The 19,416-nt window shown below is 52.0% G+C and overlaps 1 protein-coding gene across 9 annotated transcripts in view; it reads right to left on the reverse strand.

Annotated features, from left to right (window-relative positions):
• Positions 1 to 271: 271 nt before the first annotated feature.
• The window catches only part of SRGAP2 (SLIT-ROBO Rho GTPase activating protein 2), a 248,780-nt gene continuing 229,635 nt past the window's right edge, over positions 272 to 19,416 (reverse strand). For 3 of the 9 annotated variants that reach the window (XM_043485041.1, XM_043485040.1, XM_043485044.1), the window contains 7 exons: positions 17,045 to 17,269; positions 13,437 to 13,516; positions 11,205 to 11,385; positions 9,593 to 9,739; positions 6,399 to 6,437; positions 5,879 to 6,203; positions 272 to 3,576 (listed from right to left, as the gene is read on the reverse strand). In XM_043485041.1, the coding sequence (XP_043340976.1) occupies positions 3,193 to 3,576; positions 5,879 to 6,203; positions 6,399 to 6,437; positions 9,593 to 9,739; positions 11,205 to 11,385; positions 13,437 to 13,516; positions 17,045 to 17,269 (1,381 nt within the window). In that variant the 3' untranslated portion in view covers positions 272 to 3,192. Of the gene's footprint in view, positions 3,577 to 5,878; positions 6,204 to 6,398; positions 6,438 to 8,494; positions 10,455 to 11,204; positions 11,386 to 13,436; positions 13,517 to 17,044; positions 17,270 to 19,416 lie in introns of those variants that run through there. The other 6 variants (XM_043485043.1, XM_043485042.1, XM_043485049.1 and 3 more) reach the window with 4 other exon arrangements.

The following is a 19,416-nucleotide window of genomic DNA, read 5'->3' on the forward strand; positions in this document are numbered from 1 at the left end:
CAATGGAGAGGCTGGAAGACTTGCTACACAGTCTCTTAGCTTCCACACATGGGCTAGATGAAAATGCTGGGGGAAAAATCCACACTCCAGGCGCACCTCTGCTGTGTCTTGCTGGGGAAGGGAGGAGATGGTTGGCTCCTGAGGTCTCCCCATCTCTCCTGTTGCCAGGCAGGGCTCTATTAACCGCGGACGAATCAAAATCCCCCCCAGGCAGTGGGACTCCTGGATTGGAGATGTCAAGGAGTGGAGAAGGGACAGAAACTGCAGCATCGAAACCTAAAAATGTATTTTATTTAGAAGTTGTGCTTTGGATTTTCCCCAATCCAACATCTGTTGAGTGACAGTCTTAGGTTCACACAAAGCATCTCCAAGCATACATACAATATTCCAGTTATCAACACTATTTTAAAGAATATACCATTTTACACAAACGTGACATACAAGTCAGACGTCACAACATTGCAATTCCCTGGAAGATCTAACTTCTCTTCTGAACATAGTACGTATGCACCAGCCCTTCCAGTGGTCTGTTCATCCTGTTGCTGGCGTCATCTCTGCTCATCTCTTTGGGGAGAAACCAGGGCGCCCTGAGGAGGTTGGCTGAGACCAGTGTTTCCAGTTTACAGGCTGCTGGCTGCAAACTCCTCTCTTTTTCAAACTGGGATGCTGGTAGCTCCACCCCACCTCTGTGTCCCAAAGACTGACCCATCCGAGTCCACACCAGGAAAAGGATCCAGGCCTCCAGGGGCAGAGTGGGGCTCTTTGAAGCATCATGCTGGTTTAGGAAGCTAATCTGAGGAAGACTGGTCTCCCGAGACCCTGGGTGGCCAGCTCTGCTTGGCTTTTCGGTGTAAGAATCACAGTGTGTAACCTCGATTCCAGTTGATCGCAATGAGCTCTGCCGAGGACTCTCCTCCTGGGGTTCCTAGTCCTCAGGGTAGGACCATCTCATCGGTGTCAGGAGCACCAGAGAGGGGAAGACAACTCAGCGCCCGGAGAGGGGGTAGCAGATGAGCACTCACACATCGTCCAGTCTGTGATGCAGATCAGCAGATGGGCCCTGACCGCGGGGATGGTGAACGCAAGTCAGGTACAGGGCTGAAAGAGACCTAAGGCAGGAGCAACGGAACAGGTCCAAGGTGTTGTCATTAGGGAGGCTTTGCCTTTTCTTTCTTGAGAGAAGGACGTGCCAGGAAAAGAGGAAAAGGGCAGGTATGGGCACCAATTTTGACCAGTCGGATCAGAAGGAATGTCAAGTGAAGGGTGGGGTTTCATTTTCAGCAAGGAAACAGATCCTTGGCTATGAAAGCCCTCTGTTGGCTCAGGGCCTGCGTAAGTTCCGGTGACAGACAGGTCAGGCCACCACACAGAGCAAAGAAGCTGAGAATCCGGAGGACTGTGGGTTGCCTCCCACAGGCTGACACACTCACTGAAGGAGCTCTTCATCTTTCCATCCTGGCCCATGGGATGATTTTCCTGATGCTGCAGGCTGCTTTTCTAACTAGCAACTTTCCATAGAGCTCCTCTTTTCCTTCACGCTGAAGGAGGAAAATCCTACCGTTTTCCACAGAGACGACTACCAGCTTCCAAATGTTGATTCGGAAAGGATCTTTTAGGCCAAAGTTAAGACAATTTAGATTTTCCTATCTGAATGGCAACCCACTATCTTTCCTAAACTGTGAGAAACAAGGCAAAAAGTGCAGCTTTAAACACCAGAAAACAGAGAAGAGGAATGAGTTTCAGCTTTAACTCAAGTAGTCGTCTGAGACCCATGAACCTGGGGCGTGCCCATCCCTAGGTCTGGTCTCCCTGGGACAGCATGATGCTGGGAGAGTTGGGGGAGCTGGGACCAGATCTGGAGAGTGATTAAAGCAGACAAGCTTTTTTGCTTTTTGGAGGAGAACCATAAAGGCCAAAGGGAGTCCAAAAGAGTCAGCATCCAATTTTTGATTTTCTTAAATTCAGGCCTTGGAAAGATTTTAAAGCCCATGAGGCCAGAGTTCTCTTAGTTGTCCTTGTCCAGATAAATAGAGATCAGTTTTAAGGGGCTCTGTCTCTCTTTAATCTAACTAGGGCTCCCTAAGCCCCATTGGTCCCTGAAGAGAGACCTTGTAGAATGACCCAACTAGGGGGTAAACTTAGAATAAATTTTCATTTGGGAACGATTTTAGGATTAGCAAAGCTGAATTTAATTTTTAATAGGATAATAAATCTTATGTCTTAAGTACCCAAAAAAGCGGGAGGAGGGACCCATTTCTTACCTTTTCCAAACCTGCCACAAATACAATAAAACTGTCTTAAGACTCTTTACCCTAAAAGGAACCAACTATAAAACTGTCTTACACAGGAAAATGTCTTAAATGGAAAATGGTCCATCAGACACAAAGATAGGACCCCGAGAAATGTCTATACATTCAGAAAAACTTTAGAAGTTCCATAATAAGACTGGGTTGTAGTTCCAGAGAATGGAGGAGAGCAAAAGCAAACACCAATGACCAATTCACACCAATAGAAAGAAGACAGAAAGTCCCAACCCCAGACAGTTTACAGGATCGAGTCCCATCCTGCTAGATTTCGTATGATGGAGAGATTGCAAAGGCTAGGTTCTCTGGCCCAAACAGAATGAGATTTGTAACGGAAACAGAGACCCCTGGTGGCTGCTGTGTGAACTGCCGCAATAACTTACAAAAAGACGGTCTATCTAGGACCAGGGGAGGCTACACGTGCCAGAGACTAGAAAAACCTACGTGTGTGTGTGTGTGTGTGTGTAAAACGGAGCATGGGCTGTATGTGATCCTCCATAATCAGTACCCAAACAAGACGCCACCGAGAGCCGCTGCCGGCGGCCGGCCGTCTGGCTCGGCGGCCGGTGTCCGCGGGGGCGGGCCGCTAGCCCAGGGCCCGTGACAGGCCTCACCAGGCTTCACAGTGACTGATGGTGGACACATCCATCTCCGGCTAACCTAAGGACTGCATGTACTGTAGCTGGCTGGGTTACGACGGCTGGGGGCGGCAGGGGGCCGGGGGCAGGGCGATACCGAGGGCTTCATTCTCAAGGTTTTGGGTGACGGGAAGGCAAGAACAACTTAGAACCTAAGTTTCAACTGAAGTCCCCAACTAGTTAAATAGGAAGGTTTTTAATAACAGTCAGTCCCTCTAGTCCCCTTGTCTAGGAGAATTAAATTACGCCCCTCAGACAGTACAAGACTTGTCAGTGGACTGTGGGGAGGCGGAGGAGCCGACGCCCGGGCTGGTGGCGTTCGTTTTGGGGAAGACGGCGGGCTTGGGCCGCGTGGCCGGAGGCTTGAGGGGCGCCGCCATCTTGACAGACTTGACGGGCCGGAAGGCGCAGGCGATGTCCCCCGCTGTGCTGGCGCTGCGCTGGAAGGCCGGCTCCGGGTCCTTGAGCAGCTGGGCGTGCAGCGGGCTGGAGGGCTCCGACGTGGGCGCCACCACGGGGGAGGTCTTGAGGGGCTCCAAGGTGTCCAGAACCACGTCCGGCGCGTGCTTGACGCTGCTCTGCCGCTCCAGCTCCCGCAGCTCATTCAGGGCAGAGTTCATGGTCGCCTCAATATCCTGCAGACGGGAGAAAGGAGGGTGTGAGGCTCACGGAGAGAGAGGCGCCCCCGCCAAGGTCCTATTCCAACAACGTGGGCTGAATCGTGGAGAAACCCCCTGCAAGGAGATGTCCAGGTGATTTTATCCGGCCCAAACCCTTTAACATGTGGGTGTTCAGATGGGAGCGGAAGACTTTCATTCTCATGAGGTTCCCTGCCCACCCAACTTTAGAGACAGTGGTTGAGATTCTTTTTAAATACAGCCCTCAGGTTTTACACACATGCACTGATGTATCTCTGGAGATTGTTGTTGTTTATTAGCTAAGTCATGTCTGACTCTTTTGCAACCCCATGGACTAGAGCCCAGCAGGCCCCTCTGTCCCTGGAATCTCCCAGGCAAGAATACTGGAGTGGGTTGCCACTGCTTTCTCCAGGGGATCTTCCCGACCCAAGGATCGAACCCACGTCTCCTGCTTGGCAGGCAGATTCTTTACCATTGAGCCACCTGGATGAGATGACATGTAATCCAGCAGGGAGTAGAAAGGTGGATGAGTTAGGAGTGGCCAGGAGTTTGGTCATGAGTACATGGGATTCAATATCCACGGGATAAATATTCTACTTTTGCTTGAAACTGTACATAATAAAATATATATTTTTTAAAGTGGTAGAGATGAAGTATGATCTTTGTTATCTTGGAATTTAAAGGCCAAAGGTTATGAGGGTTAGGCCTTCCTCCTCAAGGGCTGAGAGAGCGTTCAAGAGCCCTGGCCCCGAATTCATCAGGACACTCCCCCACCCCCACCGTGCCCCACCCTACCCCACGAGAGTGTCCATCTTGATGAAGCCATTTCCTTCCACCCATCACCATGGGAGGGGACCAAGGAGTGACCAGGAGGGGGAGCCAGAGCCCACATAGGCCAATCTCCATCAGGTCACTACACCAGATAGTAGGAAACAGCAGCCCTAGCTCAGGGGCTCAAGGCAGAACCAAAGACCCGTTGTATGCAGCCAGCTGCCTCCCAGGAAGACCTCCCAGCTTCCTCCCCTCCTCTCCACACACTCTGTCTGGCACCTCCAAACAACCACACGACTTCTCCCTTGGGATTAAACTCACATGGAAAAATTGCAAGTTTTAAGCAAAGGCCTATAGGGTGATCTATGCTTTCTGTTGACAGTGGTTCAATTTCACTCATTCCTCCGATGCTCTCAAACCTTAAAACTGTTCAGAAAGAACTGCCTCCCTCCTTGGTCCTGCTCTGCAGCTAAGGTTATGTATGTAGCTATCCTGACATTCCTAACACCTGGCCAAAGAGGGAGCTGGGAGGATTCCTGGAGTGCAAGGCGGATTGCAGCCAAGAGCTTAAGGGGAGACACGAAAACAGAAGGCTAGCCAAGCAGGACATCTCAGGCCCATAGCTTAATACTGTGCTTGCCAGGTACACCCTCCCTAAGCAGAGCACCACAATTAAGCCAATAGAGACCACACCCAGTCTCTATTGCCCCTGGAAGTTGGGGTGAGGAGACTCTCAACTCAGTTGAGACAAAAAAGGGCAGCAGTGAGCCCTTAGTTCCTACCTGGTCTAATGAAAGTTATAGAGTTGGGAGAGACGTCTGAGTGAACTGCTTGGAGTGGCCCCGAGAGTCGGATTTTTAGAGGTGGGGCTGGATCTCTAACAATTTCATGGAAAACAGAGATTTGTCAGTGTGATGCATACATGGACGAAGACCCTGTAACCAGGGGGCTCATCTCCACTGTCTCTGGAAGCCTGGGTTGGAAACCTTTCTGGTACCCAAGTCCCCAGTGGCAGAGTAATCTGGGTCCTTCACAACCTAGGAGCAGATTATTGATTGGTCATTGGTCTATCATTAGGAACAAGAGATTAGCCTCAGGGATGATGAGGATGGCATACGGATATGAAAAGGTGGCCAGAACCACCTCTGAGTCTCACCACTTGGGCAATTTCACTGAAATCTACCAGGGTCTCAAGACTCAAAACTTGGGCTGAATGGGCTCCATCAGAAATTCTCCATCTGTAACTACTAGCTTTAAAAATTACAACAGGTTTGCAAATAGCCCATGTATGAGCAAGAAACCTGCATTCTTTTATTCTGTCTTTGAGTTCTTTCTGGGGAGAAAGGGGTCAATGAATTTCTTGGAAAGTCATGTTATCAGGTCTAGGTGTCTGACAGAGCCTGAACTCAGTGTATAATGTACAAGGCACATTTCTGACTCAAGTCTCGCCGTCATGAGCGTGGACGACATAAGCAGCAGTGATGAGCATAGACTCACGGTACCTATTTGCCCAAGAGCACCTAGTTACCTGTGCAATGACCTCAGGGTCCATGGGCCGGTGGTTATTGAAGCTTTTTGACCTTCCTGCTGTCACCGTCTTCCGGATCTGTGGACTGTCCAGCCGATTCTTCAGCGACGAGTGGCGGCTGATGGAGTTGAGGCTTCCATGCCCACTGATGGAACACTTATCCGGCCCTTCCTTGGGGAGGCTCTGGCTCAGGATGGGCTGGGAAGACGGGCGGCAGCTAGCCCCCACCCCCGGGGAGGCGGAATCAGTCAGGGAACTGCTCAGCCCGTGGCCATCGCTCCGAAACGTTTTCCGGATGCTCCCAGATTCTGGCCGCTTCCTTTGCCTTCAATGACAAACAGAGGGGGCAGTGTCATCAGGGAGCCCTGGCTCCGAGGAAGCCAGGATGAGTGAGACAGAGGCAGGTGTGGGCACCCAGGGACTCCGGGAAGGAGAGGACTCTTGTTTCACCTTCCCTGGCTTTCTCTGGGTCTGTCCCCCTGCCACCCCCGAGCTGGGCAAAGGAGAAACGGATACTTACTTGGTGGTCATAGGCTTTGATTTCTTGAGATGTAAGGTGCTGTCAGAAGAAATGTCTGATTAAGTGAAAGTTTCTAATGGGAGACAGACTCATGAAAAGGCACCCTCCATTACCTGCTTTGAGTGGAAACCAGGCCCCAGATAGGAAAAAAGTCTCTCCATTACCAAGTAGATAGGAAACTGATGGTAAAAGGAGAGTTGACTTTCCCAAATTTTAGCATGTTTCTTAGTCCACTGATGAGACTGTAATTATTTTGGGCTTTGGCAAGAGGCTGTCGTTGCTTACTCTGCAGACATGGAACGGAGTATTTTTCAAGAGGCTGCAATGCTACAGAGCTCGGACCACATTTGTGCATTTTCTAGGTTGGGAATACATCTATATGACCCTAAGTCACCCAGCACTGGGCTGAACCCAGGCTCTGAGTCAATTTGTTTCAGCCCACTAAGGCTCTCAGATGAAATGGTCTGGCAGAATCCTACTCATACGGGTGTTGCCTACTGCCGAGTAATTTCATTATCTCTTGGAATCAGATTTAAAAGATCTAAAGTAAGAGGCAATGAAACTTTTGGTTTGGGATGGCCACTGGGCAGCTCTGATCTTGAATCTACTAAGGGCCTCTGAGACTGAGGTGGGAGTTGGGGATGGAAGAAGGGAAGGCCCAGCATGGTAGGCCCTGAAGATAAGGAGCTAGTCCTTGGGGCAGGGCCAGGATTCTAGCCAGTCCTGGTCTTATTCACTGGGGAGGTCTTCCTCGTCATAAATGGGATCTGGCACATTGTCGCCACTCATGAAGCTGCCTGCCTCAGTAGCTTTAGCCTTGGGGGTCAGCCACTGTTGAGTGGGTAAAGGATGTCCTCAGTCTTATAAGGTCCAGTTGAAATGACTTTTCTTCCTCTGCAAAGTCTTTTCTGGCACCCACCCCCAGTGGTAGGCAGACTCGATCCCTCTCGGTTCTGTTCCTTCAGGGCGTCTGTGGAACCACTTTTCAGTTCCCGGTGTGATGGTGTTCACCTTGCCAGACCGAGCGCTCCGAGCAGGGAACGTCTCATTCCTCTCTGAATGACTCAGCACAGCAGCAGGTGCTCAGAAACAAAGGCCACACCCTGGTAACTCTTTGCTGATTTCCTCTTTCCACTTGAGGAGGGCTGACTCACAAGGCCAAAACTGCTGAGGAGGCAGACGTATGGAGCGGCTGGTGTGGGCCAGGCCCCCAGGATGTAAAGAGAGGGAGATAGGGCTCCTGGTTTCAAGGGATCTGAGTCCAGCTTGGGTCCTGAGATTGCTTTGGGAATACAGAATAAGGGCACCTAACTCAGCCCTGAGGAATTCGGGGGTGTCAGAAAGGCTTCCCCAAAGAGGTCAATTGTCAGATTGAGTCTTGAAGGGAGGAGAATCGATCGGGTGAGGAGACAGCAGATGGGAAGGTCCAGGGACAAGAGAGAACCCAGGGCACTCAGGAGAGAAGGAGCACTGGGGGGAGAGGTGAGTGGGGCAGGAGGCACGGCTGGATCAGTCCAAACGGCAAGATGTGCCAGGGAACCGCTGCTCACCCCTGACCAGCGGGTAGTCTGGGCAGACCACGTCCTCCAAGAGCCCATCCTGATACCCCAACCAAGGAGTTCACAGGAACTGTACCAGATGTTCATCTGTTGACTATTCTGGCTACTACTCTCTACAATTCCTTTGTACAAATGGCAACAAATATATGACGGCTTAAAAATATGTTACCCGACTAATTAGCTAACTCTCCCTCTACCGACCTTGCCTTGGTTTCTGGGTTAATTATAGGCTTACAACCTTATGATTATAGGCTTATAATTAACACAGACTTGTAAATAAGGAAGAAAATGTGATCAGCCCACAGTTAACGTTTTACTAGCTGGCCCTCCCAACAGGGTATGAAGCTGGAGGGAAGTGAATAAAATCCTCAGTCTTTTTTACCAGTCTGATTTAAATTAGAACTATACTGGCTAAGTGAGCTGAATCAGCTACTTTACGAAGAAAAGGGTGAAAGAGATGGAAAAGAGCCACGTGCCCCAAACACTCCCCCTGCTACCGTCTGGTTGGAATAAAGCCAAGAGATCTGGGCGACCTGGTGCAGTTTAAAAACAACAAGCATCTTTTATTCTCCTTCCAGTTTCAGTATCCAGAGGCTACGGTTAACAGGTTTTCAATGTGCAAATCATTTCATTCCTCCAAAGCCAGAGGGGAATAAAAGCTGTACATCATCGCCAATCCATATTCATCGGGAGCGCCCTGGGGCTTGTCATCCTGCTGGCACTGGGCCAGGTTTCAGGGTCTGGCGGAAAGAGGTCTGTAGGCTTTGGGACTTGGTGTCTGGCCCCTTGAGATGAGATTAGTTCTCCAATAACCTGAATGTCTCTAGGGGAGGCAGCAGCACACGGGCGTGGAATCCCTCTAGACGGCCAGATCAGGCGTGAGTGGAGTAAAAACCCCAGGATGTTGCTAACAGCCACAAGGAAAGCCGGGGGCCAGAGTTACGAGCCTGCTGGATGGAAGTGGGCATCTGCACAAGGACTAGTAGGGTAGGATCATACACTGGCTAAAGCGGTAGGGGAAAATGGCAAATTATTTCTTCTGGTGTGGAAGGGCAAGAGGAAAGGGAGCCGGCATTAGGCAATGAACGAAGATCTCAGGACGGAGCTTTCCGTGGGGGTGGGGAGTGGTCTCCTTTCCTTCAGGGGAGTGAACGCAAGACGAGGGGGAGACAGACACGTGGGAAAATAGACCATTGGGGGCAACGTGAACCTGGCTGCAGACACATGAGACTTTGGATTTTCGAACAGACAGGGCCAAGGAAGACGTCAGATTATTATTGGAGTCAAAACTGAAAATGAGAAGGCGCCTCTGAGAAACAGTACAAAACTAAGCTGCGTGAAGTGACTGCAGCTTTGGGCAGAGTTTTAGCAGTCGGACGGCCGGGAAGGTCTGAGCGGACAGCCGCTGTGGGGACAGCGGGGTGTACCCGGGCCTCAGGGTGACGGCCGCGCCGGGCCTGCGGACGTCTCCTCGGCCCTGTCTGCCCTGCGGCAGCCGCGGGCACATGCAAGCGGTCAGGCCAGGCAGCGGGGGCCCTACGCGCAGCACAGGGACGGAGGGGGCGGTTAGGCCAGAGGGCGAGGCTGGGTGTCGCAAGTCATTCAGGGGAGCAGAAAATGAAAAGCAGAGCTTACTTGTTGATGTTTGCAAGATAAATATCGGCTACATGACCCCCACTGGGACAGCTGGCCCCCGCTCTGGCTGTCACCTTTTCTTCAGGTGGCTCAGAAATGACCTCAATCTCAGACTTGGGGCTGGACCTCTCCACGACACCGTCCTCGCTGGGGCAGGAGGGGCAGGCAGGCAGGGAGGAGGGGGAAACAACAACACAAAAAGCAGTGTTAAATCGGCAAGATGGCCCCCCCAACACACACGCGACCCCGCAATGGCTCTGAGGCAGCAGCGACGCCTGGCTGGGCTAGGGGAGCGGAGGCAAGGGGAGCTACGGGCCTCTGGAGGGTCACTTAAATACAAATAAATAATCCTGCCGATTCCTGCGGGGTCCTCAGCTCCTCCGGAAAGCTTGGCTAGGGGACACCTGGATTCGCGGCATCTGCCTTCTACCCCTCGCTGCTCTCCTGGGGCCGCTGTGCCGGGCCACCTTCCTGTAGGTTGCGGTTTATGTGCTCAGGTCCCGAGCAGCGCTGGGGAGGGACAGTCAGCTCTGCCGCGGCTCTGGAGGTGCCGGCGTTGAGGCAGGACCCTGCCACACTCTGTCGTAGCGCATCCAGCCCCGCTTAAGAGCGTCCAAGCCGGTCCCACTTCTCGCCACTGCTCTCCCGGCCCCTCTGGCTACTGATGACAAAGAAAGCCCCTTCTCCCCCACAATTCATCTTCTCTCGGTCCTGTGGTGAAGTCATAATGCTAAATTTGGGAGGGTCCTGTCCGCGCACAGACGGCCACCAGGTATGCGATGTTATCAACAGAGAGAGGACTTCCCCGCAGAGCGAGCCGGGGAGAGGCTTGGGAGGGTGCAGACTCATTCAGGATATCAACCTTTAAAAAATAATATTAAGGGAAGGACTAAAAACACTGATAGCATCGTATCCAAGGGGAGTCGGGGGCAGAGGCGGGGTGCTAGGGCATGAGGGCAGGTCTGGGGGGCTACGGGGAATAGCCTTCCTGACAGGGAGACACGGCCTCGAGGAGTGGGACGCCACAGACAGCCCACGCGAGGAAGTCTGTCTGCGATTGCCCCACAGCCCTCGGCTCCCCGACGTTGCCCCCCTCCCCCGCCCCGTCTTTCCCCAAGTCAACCTCATTAAATGAGCTGGGTTATTTCCACAAAGCTGCTTAAGCTACATTTCTACTAGAAAATGAGCTCAACATTTTCATTTACAAGTGGAAAAGTGCCATCAGTGACCCAACAGGTTGGGGGTGAACACGATTGTTTTAAAAAATAAAAGGGTAAGAGAAATAAAAATGTTTTCCCAACCTGATTGTTCCAAAAAGGAACTGTAAGTGGTCAAATAATTAGCCCTCATTATCACTCATCAGGTATAAACGTGGATGAGCATGGGCTGGGGATGGCGGAGATGTGACTGGCAGAGGAGTAGAGTGGAGAGATTGAAAACAATTCTCCCCAGAGTCTCTGACACTGGGCACCTTTCCAAGGAAGAGCAGCGCTCGCAGGCCATGCTGGCGCCCCCTAGGGCTGGTCTCCCTCACCCTCCCGGGCTCCAGAAGTGAGGATTCACCCCCACAGGGCGGCCAGGGGCCCCTAAGGGTGCAGGGCGCCCAACGTACGTGTCTTGGACCACGATGTACTGATGGGGGATGAGACCGTCGATGCCGTTGTGCCGGCCTTCCCACCAGTCGTCGGAAGCCCGCTGGTAAAGCAGCAAAGATGCCCCCTTCTTGAAGGACAGCTCTCGGGCTGTGCGGCCCACATAGTCAAACTTGGCAATGGCCTCGATGGGCTCACACTCTGAGAGGGGTGGAGAGAAGGAAACACAGGCTGCTTGGACTCACAGACTCGGCAACTGGGTGGAAGAGCCCAGTTGACTGAACTCACAGTGGTGGGAAGAGAAGCTAGTGTGAGCATAAGTCACGGATGACATACAATAGCCAGCGACTCCTGAGCAGATGGTGCAAACCCCTGAAAGCACTCGCATGCCCTTCCTTGCCCTTGCTCCTGCTGTTCCCTCCACCTGGAATCCCTCTTTCTCTCTCACCTGCCTGATGAAACACACTGAATCACAACTCAAACCTCGCTTGCTTCCTCGAGGAACTTCCTTTGTGTTTCCATAGTGCTTTATGCCAACCCCTGTCATCGAACCTGCCATACTGTAGTTGTAAGCATTATTTCCTTTTTGGCTGTAAAATAACTCCATTAATTTAGAACACTTATTATTGCATTTTAAATGCAATGCAATCTATTTAGGTTATCCATTCCCCCTACTAGAACATGAAATTTTGGTCTCTATAAAGAGAAAATAACTTACCTAATCAGCTTTCCAAAGAGCAAAACATGGAACTATATTTTGCGACCAATACATGGAAAAATACACATGGAAGTGATTTGAAAAATTAACAGAGGTTTACAAAGGCAATGTACTTCTACTTCTGTATAAGCTTCCGTTTCCTCGTGTATAAAACGAGGATAAGAATAGTGCCTTTTTCATGAAGGCGGCATGAGGAGTCAATAAATAACCATTTGTAAAAGTGCTCAGAACAGTGAGGGCCCAGAGTAAGCCGTGCCTGTATCAGTCACCATTACTACTGTATCATTTCACGGTCTGCTCTGGGCTGCAGGTAGAGGTTGGAGAGCAAAAAGAAAGATCCCAGAAATCAGGAACCTAGGGTTAAAGTCAGATATTCTGAGTCGTGGAAAGAAACACTGCTCTCAAACAAGACCACACCTAGACACTCAGGGCTGTTGGGTCTGCTGGAGAATTCACTACAGCAGGCCTGTCTAAATACCCCAGGCTCAGTTCTGTACAGCCTTGGGTTTGTCTCTGGCCTCAGTTTTCTTGACTATTAAATAGCAGCTCTATCAATTTCATTAGGGAGTAAGAGATAAGACATAAAGCCTCTGGCAGTGCCGGGGAACACTAGGCTCTAATCAAATACAGATTTCCCTAGTTCATTGACTCTCCTCCCACTGTACAGCAAATTATCATATTGATCCATTTGACCTTAGGAGCCAAATAAGCAATTGTAATTTTTTTTTTTCTCCTTTAAAAACTGGCCTAGGATTGCAGAATTCATGGCAAGGCAGGGAGCAGGGAACACTGAAGATTGTGCCATTTCGTTCTCGTGCCCAGAAAATTCTGAGGCCCCCTGTCAGCTGCCGAGACTTCCAGAGCCCAGGCGATCCAGAAATGGAGGTGCAGAACTGTTGGCAAGACAGGGAATGTGCTGGCCGGACAGACCCTAATAAATCATGGGCACCGCCAAGGCCCACGGACGACAGCTGTGCATTCCAGCTCTGGACGCACACCCGCCAGGCCGCGCAGTGCATGTCTGCGCTTTGGAAAGGGTCAATTTTTCCAGTCGGCAGGCGTGAGAGCATGTGGTTTCTGCGTCCTGATTCCCACCCCACTCTGGCTTGCTTCTGCTGGGTTCTTGGCATCCAGCTTCACTATTCCCCGGGCTCACTGGTTTTCGAATGAGCGCTCCTTCACTTTGGTCTCCAGCTACCTGGCAGGAGTCTGGGCTGTGACAAGGGACCGGCAGTACGCTGGCGAGACAGCCAGATGAGACCGGGGCTGGGAGGTGGGTGAGGCGCAGGGAGCTGGGGCGAGAGGGCAGAGGGCTGAGGTCCAGCCCTGCACCTCTGCTCTAACACAGAGACTCCTCGACCTGAGGGGTGGGCTGTCCCTCCAAGAAAGGGACGGAGTGAGTGTGGGAGCCAGGAGAGCGGGGGGCAGCTCCGGGAGACCGCAGGGTGGGAGTGGTCAGCAGGGGCACAGGATGTGTCACCGCTCCGTCCTGCTTCACGCCCCAGCGGCCCGGGACCCCGCTCGGGGCTCGTACCGTCATCACTGGTGTGGTGCTCTGCGGTCACATCCTGGGTTGAGTCCTCAGCCGAGGTAGTCTCTCCGTGAGGGCTGTCACTGCAACAGAAGCAAGAGGAACCAAAATTCTTACCTTCTTTTTCACACAGCTTCCTTGGGCATGGAATCTACCCTACACTCTTGAGTCCTGATTACACACTACAGGCAGATGCTTATAATGAAACACAAGGCTCTGGGAAGTCTCTAGGCTAGCTCCTGCTACAAAAACTACTGGAGACTACATGGAACTTACAAACATCTTGACACAAAGGGAACCTCATTTCAACTTAGAAATCTTCTCAAAAATATAGAGTGACTCAGTTTCTCAAGGCCCATTTCTTTAGGTGAATTAGTTCCTGGTGGTAGCAAGGTGGAAGGGAAAAACTGGGCTTTAGCATCGGATACAACTGGATCCGAAAACCAGCTCTGACACCTGGTAGCTGTGTGACCCTGGGCAATTACTTAATTTCTTTAAGCCTCAGCTACTTAATCTATTGAGGATAATGGTCTATATACCTCTGTATTTATAAATTGAGGATCATGGTCTATATACCTCTGTATTTCTCACAGAGTTGTGTGAGGATTCAGTGAAATAAGAAGGGGTGATTAATAAGCGGTGCTTTCTTTCCTTCTTTCTCATTTTGCCTGATGTCTCTGGCTGCTCTGTGGTTTAGTACTGGTGAGAAAGTAGGAGGTGAGTCATAGGAGTGAGTGGGAAACAAGAGCAGGGGAAGAAAGCTGGCTGTGGGCCAGACTCTGCAAAGGGCAGGGCATGTGAGCTGGGTCAAGCTCCTGACAAAATTCATGGAGCCTAAGATCATCCGGGGCAGAGAATAGAGAATGAGCAGGGAAGTTATTAGGAAAGTTCTTTCTATCCCTGATCTCCTGGACTGCAGAGCACATGGAGGAGCAGCACAAGGAAGCGCTCACCTCCCGAGAAGCAGAGAAAAGTCTGTTCATTCCTACGGCTTCTTCCTCTGGCAGCAGGGAGTAACAAGTGAGTCTTCTCAGGCAGTTCCATGGAGACACTGCCATCCCTCAACCCCACATCCTGGCTTCAGTTTTCACCTTTGAGCCTCTGTAAGCGTGTGTGCAGGCTAAGTTACAGCCCCTCCCTCTTCATGAGATGTGCCCTCACCCCGTGTGAAGCAAGCCGGTTTACAGAGGCTCTCCAGACCCCAGAGAATACTGTGGGAGGACTGCAGAACTCTCTGGGCTTTTGAACAGCAGCCGGGACATCCCTGGCTCTCCAGAAGAGAGAGCATTGTGGGAAAACGTCCTCCTCACCAGAAAATGTGGGTACCCTTTCTCACTGTTTGCTGGACTGAGAGACCCTCTGAAGGAGTTTGGTGACATTCTGGAAACCCTCAGGATTCCCGGGGTGCTCAGGCAAACAAAGGCTCACTTTTCCCCAGGCCTCTAAGTTCACTTGTGCGGCCACCCACTAAGGCAGCAGCTCAAACCTGAGGGAGCCCTGGATGGCGTGTGGAAAGCAGACCGCCTTACCCACTCTCAGAGTTTCTGATTCACTCGTCTGGGAGGAGCTGGAGCCCTTGTATTTCTGACCAGCCCATGAGAGGCAGGTGCTGTTGGTCTGTGGACCCCACTTGGAGAACCACTGCCCTGAGGTACAGGCAAGCTGAGGCTTAAACAGTCCCTTTGAGCCCTAAATGCTATGCTTCTCCTGCTCCATTCACCTCAGCCTTGCAAACAGCTGCAGTCTCAACAGCAGCCCAGCATGCCACATTGCGGGCGATCCCGGGAAGCTGGGTTCCGGTTTCAGGGTTGGTAAGCATGATGCTGGGGTGGCAGGAGGCCCAGGGGCCTGGCCCCCCCCTTCCCTGGTTGCCCTGTCTCCCGGCCCAGCTCCAGGGTCCCTGCGTCCATCTCAGCTCGCTTCACGGGCACTTCTCTCTCTTCAGATGCAGAGGCTGGAGACTTCTGAGTGGCTGGGAAGCCAGTGGTCAGACAGCGGCTCCTTCCCAGCGTCATCCACTCTTGAACCTGGGGTGCCTCTGGCCTGCCACCCAGTCTGTGGGAGTAACAGCCCCTGACAAATGCTGTGGTTTCCCCAGCGGCTGCCCACAAATGTCAGACCCGGGAGGCAGGCGCCCTCCCATCTATGCCCGCTGTGCCACCCCTGCCGGGCTGGGCGGGGACTGGGGAGTGGACGGTGGGTGGAGGGCTCTGTGCCCTGGAAGTGGTCCAGAGCCTGCCGCAGTGTGATACGTGAGCAGGGAGGTGAGGCAGGAATCGGGAGCACCACTCCACAGCGTTTCAACACTCAGGTGAGGGAGATCAACTCTCCAAGTCACATACACAAGGACAGCTCCCTGGAGCCCACCAGCCAGTAGGCTGAGACCTGAACCGCCTCCCCGGTCCCCACCAAGCCATCTGCGAGTGACCAGAAGCTCTGTCTCTGAGCTGGAGAGCCCAGGTTTCTCCAGCTCAGCCCCAGAGGCCAGGATCTGCAGGACAGTCAAGACCGAGTCCTGCGACAGTGGCCTTTTTATGTTTGCAGACGTACGGCTGGCACTCTCCTCACTCCTTGGGCTGGAGGCTCCTTCTGTGAGTGCCGGGGAGAAGCATGGACTGACTGGCCTCTAATAAAGTGAGCCGCCTCCCCTGTCCCCCGACCTCAGTCACCAGCAATGGGGCTGGTTGAATTGGTTCCAGATGTTGAATTCAGATGGAATCCAACTGGGGCTGGCCTATGCTTTCAGCCCAGGCTGAACCACTGTTTAGGGGAAGAAGCGAGGGGGAGGGGGAGGAGGCGGTGAGGGATACTGGGCAGCTGTCTTTGCCTTTAGTGGGAAAATGACCTGTAAGTGGCATGCAGGGGCACTGGGGGGCAGTGAGTGGCACTCTGCACTGAGTCAAGCAGTCAGGGTTGGACCCCCACTGCTGGAGTGGCCTCCAGATTGCAGTGACTTAATCTGCAAAATGGAAATGGTGATCTGTTATTTGTCTAATGGAAGGGACTAGTAAAGATATGCCCGAAGGATTCCTTTTATACCTCGGTTTCCAGGCAAACTCACAACAAATCTGCTTTAGGGAGAAACTGGGCCTAACCTGCCGCAAAGGGACCTTACCCCTTTTATCGTCACAAATGTCTGCGATCATTACTAAATTAGCACTGTATAAACTCATAGTCAGCAAATTACGTCTCCTATCTGCACTCTCCCCAATCAGAGAGGAATTCCCTGGATGCAGGACTGTTCCTCCCACAACAGCCAGCCTAGAGCAGGAGCTTGAGACTGCTGTCTGATGAGTGGCAGTTCTGTGTACAACCAGATTAAATTTCCTTTTCTGGAGATTATTAATGTTCCTGCTATTGTTATTACATCTTTCAGAATGGTCCCTCGCCACTCAGCACACGTGAAGAAGGGAGGCAGCCTAAAGTGGTACTTGTTCCGCGGTTTGGGTCAAGTGGGTCTTGGCCGACAGCACTCCGGGTCCCGGCGGCCTGACACGCTGCAGGGGGGAGGTGGGGAGGACTGGGGTGCATCCGTCGGCCTCGCTGGGCCATCTGGCGCCCAGGCCAGTGGGTGCGGGTGACACTGCCCCTCCCCCAGCCCGAGCCCCTACCAGTAATCCTCCGTGCTCCCTCCTCTGCTGTAGATGGGGCCCTCCAGCTCCCGGGGGCTGGGGAAGACATTCTCGTGTTGGATGATGATGGTTTTGATCAGCTCGTTCACGTGCGCTTGGCAGGACACCTGGTCGTGGCCCTCAGGCACCGACATCAGTGAGGGCCCGAAGCAGATGGCGAGGTTGTAGGGGTCCATCATGTTCTCTTCACTGAACTGTGATAAACTGCAGAAGGAGAAGGGTGAAAGCTGAAACGCACTCGCATGAATGCCCAGGAAACACAATCACAGGAGGTGCTGCCGGGAGCAAGAACAGACGTGCCACACACAGCCACCTGCTTTTCTGGGTACCAGAGCCCTTCTAGAAAGTTAGCGGGGCGAGAGGGGAACGACCACCGGGACAGGCTCTCAGGAGACAAGGAAAGCCCCTCTCTGCAGGTCTACCCTTCCCCTTTCTCCAGCTCCTGGTTCAAATCCTACTTGTCCCCCAGTTTCTACTCCCACCCGGGACTTTACCCACCAAATCCACTCTGCCTCGAGGACACACTGCTCTGCGGAGTGGGATGCGCTTCCACAGACCAGCTCACTAAGCTGGCCAGAGCAGACGGAGCCCCTTGGGCTGCCCTGGTAAAGACATGGTCAGGCGCTGTGCATCATGCGCCTTCTTAAATAGCAAAACAATCAAATTATTAGGGATATTCCATTCTAAGCTCTAGATTTATTTTAATAAATAGCCAACCAATTAGCTCTTGTATTCCATCAAGTCCATGAATTCCTTTCTAGAACAGCTAATGCACTTGTTTTGCATTTTCAGAATATCCTCCTCTACTGTACATTCAGGATTTATTCAGGAAAAGGTCTGCATGCAGCTCAGCTTCTGCACAGGCTTCCCTTGGTGCAGTCTGACGTCATTATTGGGTACCGTCTTCTAGGAACTCCCTCTTTTCAACCAGCAGCTGCTCCAGCCACACCTCCAACCCTGGCCAGGGACCCAAGCCCTTCAGTGATGAGTCCCCACTGGTCTATGCATGTCCAGACACTGAAGGCTGGGCTACTCTGGATGTGCCCCCACCCCAGCAGTCTGCAAACATGGAGTTCTACTCAGGGGCTCTGCCTCCCTTGTGGGCATCAGCACCAGCTTCTGATGGATCTTGAGAGGATACCAAAGTCCTGGTGTTGAACCAGAGGCCTGGGACTTAGCTGTCTTCATCTGAGTAGCTGTTCTTCAGAAATGGACAGTTTACTTCCAGTGTATCCAGCATTCAGACTCAAACTATCAAGCTGGTCTCTCTCTAACTCGAAGTTTCTCTCCTTCACTGAAGATTCAGACATGGCCTCACTCCCTCAGAGCATCACTGCAAAACATGGAGGTGTGAGAATGCAGTGGGGACAGCGACAAACAACGGCTGTGGCAGAGGACCACTGTTCTCTAGGACCCGGTCAAAGGCAGGGAGGCCTGGGATGGGTGAGGTGATGGATCTCAGCAGCTGGATTGCATCACAGAAAGTTTTAAAAATTTAGTTTTATAATCCTTCCCTGGCTCCTAAGTTAAAAGCGAGCAGAGATTCAGAAAAGGCTGGCAGAAGTTTCCAAACCTACTTCTTGGACAAATAAAAACTTGAGAGAGACAGGAGACATAACTAGCATGGGAACCTCAGCAGGGACAGCAGAGACTTGAGGTGCCACGGGACTAGAATTGTGGCCCATCCCAGGCTGAAGGGTTCCTTGCCTCACAGAGGGACCAGGAGGAGGAAGGCCCTGCTTCTCTAGTGTGATCTGACAATGTTTTGAAAGAAAACCAGTAGTTTCTGGGAAGCCTGGTGGCTAAAGTGAAATAAACGCTAGGCCTGAGGGTCCTAGTCTAAGTTCTGTGACTGATGAGAAGTCTTTTCCCGTCTTCTAAGAAAACGGTGGCTCAGCTCCTAGGTGGCTACAATGACCAGGGTTGGAGTTCAGTTCAGTTCAGTTCAGTCGCTCAGTCGTGTCCAACTCTTTGCGACCCCACGGACTGCAGCACGCCAGGCTTCCCTGTCCATCACCAACTCCTGAAGCCTACTCAAACCCAAGTGCATCAACTTGGTGATGCCATCCAACCATCTTATCCTCTGTCTTCCCCTTCTCCTGCCTTCAATCTTTCCCAGCATCAGGGTCTTTTCCAATGAGTCGGTTCTTTGCATCAGGTGGCCAAAGTATTGCAGTTTCAGCTCCAACATCAGTCCTTCCAATGAATATTCAGGACTGATTTCCTTTAGGATGGACTGGTTGGATATCCTTGCTGTCCAAGGGGCTCTAAGGGTTGGAGAGGACATGTCTTTGTGGACTGAGGTCTACTTCTTATGGATCCAGGTCCATTTCTTACTCCCATTAAAATAC

The sequence above is a fragment of the Cervus canadensis genome, chromosome 13 (assembly GCF_019320065.1).
Source record: "Cervus canadensis isolate Bull #8, Minnesota chromosome 13, ASM1932006v1, whole genome shotgun sequence".
Classification (NCBI taxonomy): domain Eukaryota; kingdom Metazoa; phylum Chordata; class Mammalia; order Artiodactyla; family Cervidae; genus Cervus; species Cervus canadensis.